At 41.1% G+C, this 12,928-nt stretch overlaps 1 protein-coding gene across 4 annotated transcripts in view; it reads left to right on the top strand.

The window, feature by feature from the left end:
- The window catches only part of CPED1 (cadherin like and PC-esterase domain containing 1), a 250,353-nt gene that overhangs the window by 220,316 nt on the left and 17,109 nt on the right, over positions 1–12,928 (top strand). For all 4 annotated transcript variants that reach the window (XR_004137904.2, XM_031455263.2, XM_064487399.1 and 1 more), the window contains 4 exons: positions 7,387–7,607; positions 7,865–7,966; positions 8,373–8,460; positions 12,410–12,556. Coding sequence is in view for 3 of the 4 variants with exons in the window: in XM_031455263.2 (XP_031311123.1) it covers positions 7,387–7,607; positions 7,865–7,966; positions 8,373–8,460; positions 12,410–12,556 (558 nt within the window). In the remaining variant the exon portion in view is untranslated. The remainder of the gene's footprint in view (positions 1–7,386; positions 7,608–7,864; positions 7,967–8,372; positions 8,461–12,409; positions 12,557–12,928) is intronic.

The following is a 12,928-nucleotide window of genomic DNA, read 5'->3' as shown; positions in this document are numbered from 1 at the left end:
CATCCAAATATGAGTTACTTCATTTGTAGGTTTTTGTAGATATGTATGGGTTTTGTGATGTACGATTGTGTTGAATCAGAGCAAAATTCATTTTAAAAGGACAAGCTATGTTTTCAGTTATACTCTGACACATGTCTCTAGATACATGACTCTTACTTAATCAACTTTGAATGGAACATTTATAAAAATTTATCAGAGCGTAACTCTGAAATCACAGTGAGAAATACATGGGAAATAGTTTAGAAGTACGATAATGAAGTTTACAACGGAAAAAACTTAGGGGCCTGACCAAACCGAGTGAAACAGGCTTTTATTTTGTCTGTCAGCTGAAAACGCAGTTCGGAATTTAAACCAGTCATAAAATATCCGAGAGAAGAGTGCAATTAAGAAAGGGAAATATAAAAAGGCAGTATTTCCTGAGAGTATTTAAACTCAGCTGTGAAAACAGGAAATGTAACTTGAATTTCTCAGTGACGTTTGCAAGTTAAGCAGTATCTTGGACTTAAAGGTGTTTACGTATTTGAAGTACGCCCAGTTTATAATAATATGTTCTGACCGATATGTGAATTCCATTATGCTTATGCAATTCGTTGTTGCTTGTCAGTTTCAATAAAAAAGAGGTGAACAGAAGGAGAGGAGTGTGCCTCACTTTGACCAGGAAAGGATGGCTTGCACATCATGTCCACAATCCAGAGGGAGGAGCAATAGAGATAAATACTTCGTTCTAAGCAGCTAGAAGATCTGTGTCTCGGTGATATTGTTCAGTTGTTTGTTTCCTTTCTTTGCCGAATTTCCTGTGTTTGAGAATGTCAGTTTTCATTTCGTTCTTGACTCCAAAGAGCAATTTGGTTGGTCATCTATAACCAGTTTAATTAAAATGCATCGTTGAAAAACAGTCATTGCACTCATGTTACATTTCACGGAGAGATGCTTTGTTGAGTTGGATTTTCATCATGCCTTAAGTGTCATTAGCCATCGGGTCAGTCTCAGCTTCATCTTAGAGCTGAATCACCCCTACCTCACTTAGAAACGGGCATGTATCTAATGCGAACACTGGTGCTCAACCATGGGGTCATCAGAATCACTGCGGAGCTTTTTAAACATATGGGCTATGCTTGATCGTGGACTGGAGGGAATGAAAAAGACTCCTCCTCATCTCACTTTCGTTTCCTTTATTACCGTCATGAAAGCTCCTATTGCATTCCCATATAACCACCCCTCTTGGAAGGTCCCAGTGGGTTCCTGTTAGCTGACTGAGTCTTGTGTTGACATCTACATGCACTTTGCTGGTTCTGAAGACATATCCCACTTATGTGAATATTGAAGGCAGAACCTATGCAGGAGAAAAAAGAGAAAGATGGGAAATTATTCTAAATCAAGGGTTTGTTTTTTTTTTTTATTATCTACTGATTCTATAAATACTCAGTTCTTTCCCAGCTTCAACAGATCAGAAGAATCTGAGACGCTAACAAGCTGCCTTTGTGTTGACTCAACTCAGATAGCCACCAGTGTTTCTCTTCGTTGCTTTATGATTTGCTCTGCTAACTCTGTCCTTCTTACTTCTGGTGACTTTGCAAAAGGAGGTAAAGGAGTAAAGCACGTGCATGTTTAGGTGTCATCATTGCTCGTTCCCTTTATTCATGATGAAATAAAATGGAATGAAAATTGTTTAATTGTGTATTTCAATGAAACATTCCCAAAATCTTTGTTGCATTTTCACTAATAAATGATACTTCTTGCTATTATTTGTCCCAGGGAACCAATTTCCCTAAGAATAGAAGCCTTTTTAGGCCTCATGTGGATGATAAATTTAGCCTTTCATATACTTCATACTTTTGATAATTCACAGGTGGAAAATATGAATTTAGGGTTTAGTTTTGTTTTTTTTTTTTTTTCCAGAAAGACTTAACATGTAGGAGAATGTGGTAAAGACTACCTAAGTGTTCCTCAGACTCCTTTCCTTCTCTTCCTGGCACAGAGCTTGACTACATATCTCCATCTCCATTGAAATTAAGTGTGTGACTATATGACTGAGTTCCAAACAATGGGATGTGAGCAGCAGTGATGTGCACGGTGCCCAGGGTGGGCCCTTCGAACACCTGGCAGCTCTTTACTCCTTCCCCCAGGTAGATAGCAGTGCCTGGTGAGTTCTTGGAAACCATACATGAAGAAGGCACAGTCTACCATCCTGGGACCCTGACTGACCTCCCTGCTCCCACCCCCACACATACCCCCGGGAACCACCTGGACTGTTTTCCTGAGGGAGAAATAAACTTCACTTGTGTTTAGGCCATTGTACATTTGGGGGCTCTGTTTGCTAATAGCACTTAGCCTGTTCCATCTAACACAGGGACCATATAGTGTCGAGAAATTAGAAATGAAAAAAAAGGTAATTAAACCATCTCATGTTTTTTTTAAATAAGACTATTTTAAAATAAGCCCAAGCTTTAATAGAGCCTAAGAATGGGATGTGCTTCTAGGTCCCAAGGTCCATGATGGTGTGAAAAAAAGTAGAAAAAAACACCAGTCCTTATGTACTTTCTGGTGACACTTTGCATGCCAAGTTTTGGGACTGGAACAGATGCAAAACTCTTCTAAACACATCTTTGTCTCCCACTGGTGAGCTGTGATCCAGCCGCTCATGACACATGCAGACACAGATGTTTCTGCTCCTCTCCGGAGCCCACCTTAATAGAGCCCACACTTAGCTAGTGTTCCCTGCACCACGGGACCAGAAAAGAGATGCTGCATAGGAAAATGCAATTCAGTCTTTGGAATAAAACTGCAGCTGGGATCCAAAAATACGACTAACATCACTCCTGTGATGGGATTAATGCTTAATCCTGATTCTCTTCGGCCATTGTTCTATAAACGTAGACATAAAGTTTATTTAAGCTGATTATTTTTACGTGAATTTTCAAAATGTTTTTAAACAAACAGATTTATCGTTATGGCTGCCGCTGTTGCTGCTTTTGGTTTTTTTTTAAATTAATATATAAAGCCAATGTATGTTTGTTTAGAAAATACACATGAGAAAAAAAGGATAAACTGTCATGACATCATTACTTCAAAATTACCAGTTAACTTTCCAGGGCCTTTTCTATGAATCCACAGGCTTTATTTACTTTTACAGGAATGCAATAATTATGTATATTCTCACTGTAAACAGCTTTTTATAAAAGCTAGCTAACACGTTCCCATCACAATATATCCATATTACAATATATCATTGTTAAAAGATTAAAAGAATTCAAGTGTATGAGTATACCTTAATATAACCAATTTGATAGGTATTTATTTTCCTTTCAAAATGTCTTTTCATAGGCACCCTTAAATATTTCCTAGAAGTAGAAAACTGCCAGTTTATAAACACACCATCAAAGTTTCCATTCATCCGTTTAACAAATCAGGACTGATTTTACACCAGGCACTATTCTGGATACTTGGGAATCCAACAGTTAAAAAAAAAGAAATTAAAAAAACCTCTCCCTTGTGGTGCTTACACAGTAGTATAAGAGAGGGCCCATTTCCCTGAACTCATCATTGGAGCTTTAAAAATATTTTTGGGGGAAAAATAGTTATTTTAATGTGTTATTGCTAAAATTGATTATTTTTATAATTGCTTACTGGTTATTTGTACTTAGTGATCACCTTTTTTTTCCCCTTTGATTGCATCTTCCAACCAACACCTGTGCATGCTAGTATAAGGCAATAATTTTCACAGGAAAGAAGAGTTATTTACAAATTGTAGGGCTAGTTATAAATATTTCTTATGGTAATTTAAACCTTTTAAGGTAGAAGTTGACCTTTAAAATAATAATCTGCAAATTTCCTTTTTAAAAATTCACCGAGTTGAATGACCTAAAAGATATAAAAACTGAATATGAATCATATGATTTAAAAAAAGGAACCAGTCTAATTCCTGGTCTTCATTTTTAATTGTGTGCGTACACTTAAAAAAGCTGACATTTTGAAGCTAGAAATCTTTTAGTTAGGAATACCAATTATTTTTTCCCAAAACTGCTTCACCTACAGAACAAGCTAAGCCTTCTTAAATTCCCAAGTGCATTTTCATTCCAGTTATAGTTTATCATTTCTATCTTTTGTGAATAGAAAGGCACTGGGAGAAAATCATTCTGTAGAACACAGTCTTCCCAGAGCAGTGTCTACTAAACTCAAAAAATGCTACTAGATATTTGCAGTTTAGAAGAACTTGTTTTGCAGATGGTGGTGAGGACACCTTCTTCTCCCACCCCCGTAGCTCTCGTTAGTCACTGGTCAGCAGTGGGGACGTGAAGGACCCTTCAGAGATTGTTGGTTTGCCCAGTGATGGTCTCTCTTCCAGTCCTTGACCCACAGCCTCCGTTTCACCAGCAATCCTACAGGTGCTGCTGAGAGTCTGGTACAGGGTTGGTAGGACACGAGAGAGGCTGCTGGGATTTAGACGTATTTCCTGTCTTTGCCCACATTTTCTCTGAAAGAGCTAATGAATTTAAAGTGCCTAGGAATGCGTTGCAGGGCACACTGGAGGCATTCAGAATGCTCCTTGCCTTTGCTGTGCCTTCACGCTAGCTCCCATTTGTTGTGTGCTGTGCGCCAGGAATCAGAGAAGTCTTTTAAATCTCATTAAAGTCCTCTAAGGTGGTGCTGTGACTTTCCCCATTTTACACATAGGGGAACGAACCCCTGAAGAGGTCACATAATTTGTCTAGGTCATCTAGTTAAAATAACAGCACCTAAGAATTCTGAAACACAACTCCTTTGCCTCTGCCATGCGTGGGTGGGCTGCATCTTTGTACAACTCCACAGAAAAGACTGAAAATCTAGAAATTTATTTTTCTCTTGGTTACATACAGCTACTTGGATTTTCCTAAACCTCTGTGCCCCTCTCTGTAGCCCACGTTACAGACACCTGGTTGATCCTGCTGGCTGCCCAGAGATACACTGGGAGGGATTGCATCCTGATGCTGAGATGAAAAGAACCCGTAAGAAAAGCCTGTGGTGGCAATTTACTTCAAAAACTGGATCTCAAAGGTCCCTTACTGGTTTTAAGAGCTGAGTTGTATTCCTACCCAACCAAATTCATATGTTGATGGCCTAACTCCCAATCTCTCAGAATATGACTATATTTGGAGATGGGGCCTTTAAAGAGGTAATTAAGGTAAAATAAGGTCATTAGAGTGGGCCCTAATCCAGTGTGACTGATGTCCTTATGAGTAGAGGGCATTAGGACTCAAACACACACAGAAGAAAGGCCACATGGAGGCACAGGGAAGACAGCCGCCTACAAGTCAAGCAGAGATGTCGTCAGGAGAAAACGACCGTGCCAGTATCTTGATCTTGGACGTCTAGCCTCCAGAATCACGAGAAAATAAATTTCTGTTGTTTCTGTTGTTTAAGTCGCCCAGTCTGTGGTACTTTGTCATGGCAGCCCTAGCAAGCTAACACAAATGGGGTTGCATAATTACTAGACTCTGAAATTAAGAGCCTTCCTAATTATTCAAAGTTTACTTTTAAAACTCAGAAATAAAACAAACAGAAATAGTTACAGGTCAAATCTGGTAGGAAGAATTTCAAATGATTTCACAAATCATTTTCTCGTACTTGGATTTTATGGCCCCAAATGGAACTTGACTGGGGCATTGACATCTTCTGTTATTCAGTTGAGCCTGATGATACTTACAATAACAATATTTGATCTGAAGGCGAATTCTGAAGGATTTCTTCTCACAGCTACGTGAATACACTTATCGTGGGAAGAGTAAAGCTTTGCAGAGTCTCAGTAAATTCACTGTGGATGGACAGATGCAGTAGTGCCTGAGAAATGATGGCCGTGACTGCTGTTAAAATCAGAAGAAAGTATGTGCATGACTAATGGAAAGAGAAATCTCAACAGAAAGAGAGAGAGAGAAAACAAAAACCTGAAGAACAAATTAAACCTTATCCAAAGACATTAAAAGGAATTGTTTCTAACAAAAGTCCCTTTGACTTTCAATTCAATAAATATTTTTAAAATGCATGAAGAGTACTGTGGGGGAAATTAGAATTTAGAAATTAACCTTGACTCTGACCTCAAATACTTCTTGATATGATATGAGACAAAAGACACAGACACAAATAGCCATAATTTCATGTAGTCTTTGATAAAATCAGTAATGGAAAAAATATATATAATGAAATCACAAAGGACAGAGAAGGTCACTCGGGCTGGGGCGTTGGACACGACTCACTGGGAAAGACGTTTATGTCGAGTCTGGAGGCTGTGTAGCATTTATACAGGTGGGGCTGCGGAGGGAGGCGCTTTCTAGGCAGATGGATCAGCACAAGGGAAAACAGATGTTGTTGAGTGCAAATCACGTTCAATGAAAAAGTAGGAATCTGACCTGCATACATGAGGGGAAGCGTTGAGAGGATGGGGCCATTGACCCTGCACTTGGAGATAAAGGACCTGGATTTGAGTCCTGTGTTTTCCATTTACTAGATTTATAACCTCAGTCTCCCTGAGCTTCAAATTTTCTCATCTGTAAAACACAGATTATTACTCACACCTCATGATTATGAAAATTGAAAGTGAGTACCCTGTGTGAAATCTCCACCCAGCAAAACCTGATGTGCAATAAAAATCCAGCAAATGTTAACTGAACCTCAGGAGTTTAGGCTTCATTTTGTAGAATACGGGGAGCGAATAAGGTTTTTGAGCGTGAAAGTAAATTTACTAGAACGAGACTTTTGGTAATTTCCCCCAGTGTTACTGTGTGTAGAATGAATTAGAGGACAGCCATTGTGCAAGAGGAAGACCCCCCAGGCAAGTGTCGACCTTCGGTGGGATAGCAAGGAGGTGATGGTGAGAGACTTCCAGGGCAAATGACACTGGGATATGCACCCTGCGACATAGACTGCTCTTCAGAAAATCAGATTCTAGTCCTGTGACTCTGCTTTCAAGTAGTGGCTTGACCTCTACTGAGTTAGCTAACTTCTGTGATTCCCAGTTTTCTTACCTATGAAATAAAGGGATTGGAAAATATCTAAGTATTCTTACAGCACTAGAATACCTCATGCCTATTTGAATCAATAAAACTTGTTAAGCTGGTTCGATGAGAAAGTTAAGAGCTTAAGGCAGGTAGAGAAATTGAAGATAGCATAAAGAAAGCAAAAAGCTTTGAACATGAGTTAGTGGGTCAGGGATGATGTCATTACTAGGAATACAGAAAAGGAAAATGAACGGGTTTGGGGGAGAATATGACTAATGTCATTTCTAACAGTTTAAAGTGCTGTCTTTTAATTCAATTTGTAGCTTTTTGAGTTTTCAACAAATTACTTATTTTATATTGTCTCCTCTTCCATGAAAGGATCAGATTTGAAAGTAAATTTTTTTTTAACTTATAGATTCTTTTCATTGGAGATTCAACCAACAGAGGGATAATGTACTATCTGATCGAAAGATTGAATGAAACGTTGCAGGAATGGCAGAAGGTGCATGGCACTAAATTCTATCACAACGTCAATGGTGGGAAGACTTTGATCAGTTACTCCTACTATCCCCAGTTCTGGATAAGCCCTTCATTGAGACCGACATTTGAAAAAGCACTTGAACATCTCTTGCAAAGGTACAATAGAACTATTTTGAGTGAAACAATGCCACAAGGTACTGATGTTTTACTAGCAGTCATAATTGCTCACTCTATATCAAATGTGCTGAAAAGCTTAAATACCAAGTAATATGGCTGAAAACGAGTTGGAAATGACAAGGAGGTCCCTGTGATCAGGATGCCAGATATGGTTCAATGCAATGTGAGGCAATGCTGCTAAAATGTTTACCATCTGTTTCAAGGCAACATGTGTTGTATTTCTTTCTGGATTTCAGATCACGTCCCCTGGAGAATACCAGCCAGACTGTGTTGGTCGTTGGTGGTGTTCAGTGGCTTAATTCCAATCACCTGCAAATTATTCATAAGGTTTTGAAGAGGTAAATTTCTGCAACAAGAACTGTCATTGGTATTCTAGGTTTAAAAAAAGAGTTACTCTTGATGTGACTGAACTTTATCAATATTTTATTTAAAGAGCGACTTATAATTTAGAAGCTGGTACTTAAAGTCCAGTTTAAAATGTTTCAAGATGCTTTTGTGTCCAATCACAAGCTGACCCGTCAGCACCCAAATGTACATTTACTACAGATGAAAATGTGCCCAGTGACACGTAGAACTCTCCCCACAAAAAAAGACCTAATATACATCAAATTCGTAAAATGAGAATTGCGTCCTGTGTACCAATGATCACATTCTAAAAGAATTCCATTCCGTTTGCTTATGTAAACATGAAAGTCTAGAAATGTAATCAAAGTTTATGACTTTAGAATTCCGATTATTTCACAGGGAAGATTTACTCAATATCCTTGTGATCATCAAAACTTTGGGAATTGGATTTCATCTGCCAGTGGATGGAGTGCATTTCTTAACACAGGTAAGCCCATTCTCTCCAGGCTGTGTGAACTTCATGGCTCCTAGAAGGGTCCTTGCTGGTGTCTGAAAAAGGACCCAAAAGGCACTGCAAAATGTTCAGCAACCTTCACAAAAATTCAAAGATATTACACTTAATGATTATGATTTCAAATCAGTTATAATTATTCCTGGAAATAAGGAGACCATAGCCCATCGATACACTGTAAATAATGCTTTGAGTTCATAAAGGAAGAAAGGGACTGTCAAAGTCTGAAAAAGATAAAGACCTGAGGGGTAAATGAGAGGGGTTATGCTTGAAGTATCTCCTGACCTCACTAGTGTTTCGTGTACCTGTAAAGGCTCGTGCTGAAGCCACACGTGAAGTTGTCAGTATCAGTGAGTATCAATCACCCTTTGGAAAGGGTGGCTTTTTGAGGATGATTTCTGACTGACTGCTCTGGAAAATCATCTCTGAAGCGGTGTCATTCGTTTTCCCTCTGGTTGGATATTCATAAATGAAAGGAGTTAGAGGCCTCTGGCCAGTTCTTACAGAAGATAATAAATTGGTAGCTCAACTCTGAATAAAAGTCTCTGAAAAGGAAGGAAGGACAACATCTGTAGGTAAGAGAACCAGCTGCTCTTGGCTTAGCGAGGAGAGCTCACAGGCAGCCCGGTCTGTGTGTGGTCGCTTGAGGGGAGCTCAGGTTGCACTGGGAATCAGGGAGACAAGACGCTGTCCATTTAACATGTAAACCGAGGGAGATTTATTTCTGTGTCAATTCTGAGCGCTCCTGGCTTTCTCCAGCACAGATTACAGGGACCTCCTCTCCCATCTCAAAACTTCGCCTGCCTGGCCACCAGATCTGTGATGCAAAAGCAGAACTGGTAGAAAGTGCCCCAAGGAAAACTTCCGAATTCAGCCTCTGGGAGTCGGAAGGGGTTACGTTCATCTAAAGTGAGTTGAAGTGTTCAGCAGCTGGGGTAGCCGGAGGGTTTGAGGGTTTGAGACGGTTGAGGATTAGAAGAGGGGTCTTTTGTTCACCTTTTCTGTAGGATATGAGTTGAATGTCCTGTAATCGCATTTGAAGGCTGCAGGTCAAGATTGCATTTCCTTCTTGAGCAGCTGGTAGCTCCACTTTACTTCCGTGATTGTAGCGTCTCGCAGGGGCTGGAGTGCTTGAGAGGCCTGCTTCTATTTAGAATGAATTCACTTCAGCAGACGGTTCTCCGGCTACTGTTAACCACTGTACCTGCCACCAGGGCTTGGACAGTACTCATCGGTCTTTTCAGACTGGGTGAAGACCAAAGGAGGGAGGGAGAGGAGGGAGAACGACAGAAGAGAAAGGGGGAAGGGGGAGGGTAGAGCTCAGTGGTAGAGCATGTGCTCAGTATGCACGAGGTCCTGGGTTCAATCCCCAGTACCTCCATTAAGATAAATAAATAAACCTGATTACCTCCCCCCCCAACAAAAACAGAAGAGAAAGGGGGAATAGCAAGTGGAGGCAGAAAAGAAATCTGAACTCACCATCACCCTCATTGCAGCCATTCAAGACGTGGCCTCTGCCTTCTTTGGTAGACTTGCTTCCAATGCATATACACACGTGTACACACACCCACACATGCACACACACACTCGCTCCACCACTGAGTGTGCCATGCTCTCAGTCACCTCCAGGTCTTTGAAGTCACTGTTCCCTCTTCTTGGAGCCCACGTTCCCACCACATGGATGACTTCCAGGCACCTTTCAAGTGTTAGTTCAAATGTAGTTTCTTCTGGGAAGACTTAATGGACACCCTGCACTCAGTTGGCTACTCCTGCCAAGAGCTCCTGAAACAGCGTCTGGGGTCCCTGTTCACGTCACTTGGCAGGTTCAGTCCTTGGTTGTGTGTCTCCCCTGCTGGACTAATCCCCGTGAGAGCGGCATGGGGAGGGAGCTGTGCACTGCTCACTCTGGGACCCCAAATGCAAAACACAATTCTCAGCACACAGAAGACTCTCAAAAAACACCTCACGCATGAATGAGTGAGTGATATTTTGTGGGATTTGGATGCTCCCAGATCGCCCCTTCGGGACTGAGACACTCATTCCCCTGGGCTGCTGGGGTTGTGACCTGAGTCCCAGTAGGAACTGCCCTGGGCTACAGACACCCAGCCAAGTCTCAGCCCCCTTGCTTTCATTTGTCCCATCTCAGAAGGGCCATCCCAGCTCTAACACTCCTGGTGGGATCAGCAGAAGCCTGTGTTGCAAGGACGCTGCGATTCAACGTCTCTCTCTGCCCAGTGCATCTTCCCTCGCTCCCGTGCAAGTGTTGATCCCAAGGGCGCTCTTCTGTTCCCCCGTTGAATGCAAACTGCCGGTTCAGAGTCTGTTTCCCAGAGAACTGACCTTTCTCTAGCAACCACCTACTGGAAAGTTTCTTCTATCTTTTATAATTGGACCCTTTAACGTTGAGAGGGTACTTGCAACTGGACAAGAAAAAGCCTACAATCTTGAGCCCCTGGAGCATCATTTCCCAGGTGCTGGCACAGACTGAAGTCCCATCTCTCTCTTTTCCTCTGGGTTTCTTCTTATGAACCTTTTCTATTCACTACTATATTTGGGGGGAAAACACTCATCTTTGCACGTCATATAAAAATAGGTGTGCAAACACAGTGGGGAAGACAGGAAGTTAGGTGTCATGGTACTGCTTCTTTTACCTGGCAGCTGGATTTTTAAATGCAAGTGATTATTTACTTTTTTACCTGGATTATGAAAAAAAATTTTTTTTTTTTTTTTGCTCTTTGGAAAAGGAAAGGGGCATGCAGTTCCCTCCCTGTGTCCGTTTGGGTTCTCAAAGAGACAAACACCATGACAAGGTTACTTGAAGGGAATTTATTAGAAAGAATGCCTGAGAATCAAGGAAAGGATGCGGGAGCAGGCAGGAGGCGTTTCAGACCACGACACCCAATGCATATCACTCAGTCTAGCACCAGATATTTTTGTGTGTGTCTGCTGTGTGTTGGGGACTGTGTTTAGCTGTAATGTGTCTGATATGAAGGGAGTGGAAGAAGGATGGACTAGATAGGAAGAGTCTCAGACCACAGGTCGGTCTGAGAAAGTCTTGGCCAAGCCGATGATGAATCCTGGAGTCAGAGTAAGTTAGTGGAGGAGACCCTCTTCTCGGCAGTGGACCTGCACTCTCGCCGAGCTCCATCATTGCCTCAGACATGGCTGGGGAGGGAGGGAGGAATATGATTTAGAGAAGCAGCAGCTGGAGCCTTCGCTCAATTCCGGGGCTCCTGGATGCACACTCCCCGTCTGTTTCCCCAGCCCCACCCAACCAGCAACCCTCACCCTGCCCAGGAACCCCCTTTAGAAATCTCCCTGTCCAGCCGTCCCCCTGCCCCTGCAGAACTATTCCTTTTTCTCTCCTGGCTCACAGCCTGGAATATTTACCTCCAATAAAGGACTTAGTAAGTGTTCACATATCTGTTTCTCCTATTTGAATGCAATGTCTGAAGAGCAGGTACCACGATCAATTTTTCCTTATTTTCCCGTTGTCCCTCAGTGCAGGGGTAAGCGCAAAATAGATACTAATTAATATTCAAATGACTAAATGATTAAGAGTTCAAATAGATGGAGACAGAATTTGTGATTCTTAGTCTTGGCTTTTAAATTGAGGATTTTAGATACTTCCAAGGTTTCTTTGTGGCCAATAAACCTAACTACTTTTCATAGACAAGAACGTTGCAAACTGTGTGTCACTATAAATACTGATGTAAGGCTGTTTTGTGTATTCATAAATGTTTATATTTATATTTTGAAAAAAATTAGAGCACATCTTTATTTAAGAAATGCGTGGGAAATTAATTCTTTACCTCACAATTGAGACCAATCTGCAAAAAAAAATGACATATACATGATTTTACACAAGTGATTAAATCATGAAACAATCCTCCTAGTAAAAATCTCATTCTCCTTTACAACACAGAGTGAAGTTCAGAATTTATGGAAAGAAAATTTGGTTATTCTGGATGCTGCAAAAAAATATGGCTACGAAGTGGTTGACACATTCACCATAACAATGGGGCGACACAAGGAGTTTCTGCAGGGGGCGTGTGGATGTCATTTCCATGAGGTACCGATGCTGGCCATCTGATTTTTGTAGCTTTTGATTTTTTTTTTAAATTCCTCATTGTATCTTTGATTGCATTGCCAGTCTTATTTGGATTTAAAAACTACGTCCAGCGGAGATTAAATGACATATTCATTGCCACTCAGCCAAAGCAAGTAGCAGTCACAACTCGAGTCTCTACAAAATCGAAGTGTTAAAAGAAATTAATGTTTATGAAGACATTTGAAAACTAGAATCACTGGTCAACACAAACAGGAGGATGGCAACCTGGAGAGCACCTGTCTTTTCTAATAGACTCCAAGCCTCCCCATCAGGAATTGTGTCCAAAGACAGTGGCACGTGTCTTTAGTGGAGGCAGCTTAACAGTCGAAACAG

Source organism: Camelus dromedarius, chromosome 7 (assembly GCF_036321535.1).
Source record: "Camelus dromedarius isolate mCamDro1 chromosome 7, mCamDro1.pat, whole genome shotgun sequence".
NCBI lineage: Eukaryota > Metazoa > Chordata > Mammalia > Artiodactyla > Camelidae > Camelus > Camelus dromedarius.
This window is presented reverse-complemented; position numbering and strand designations above follow the sequence as displayed.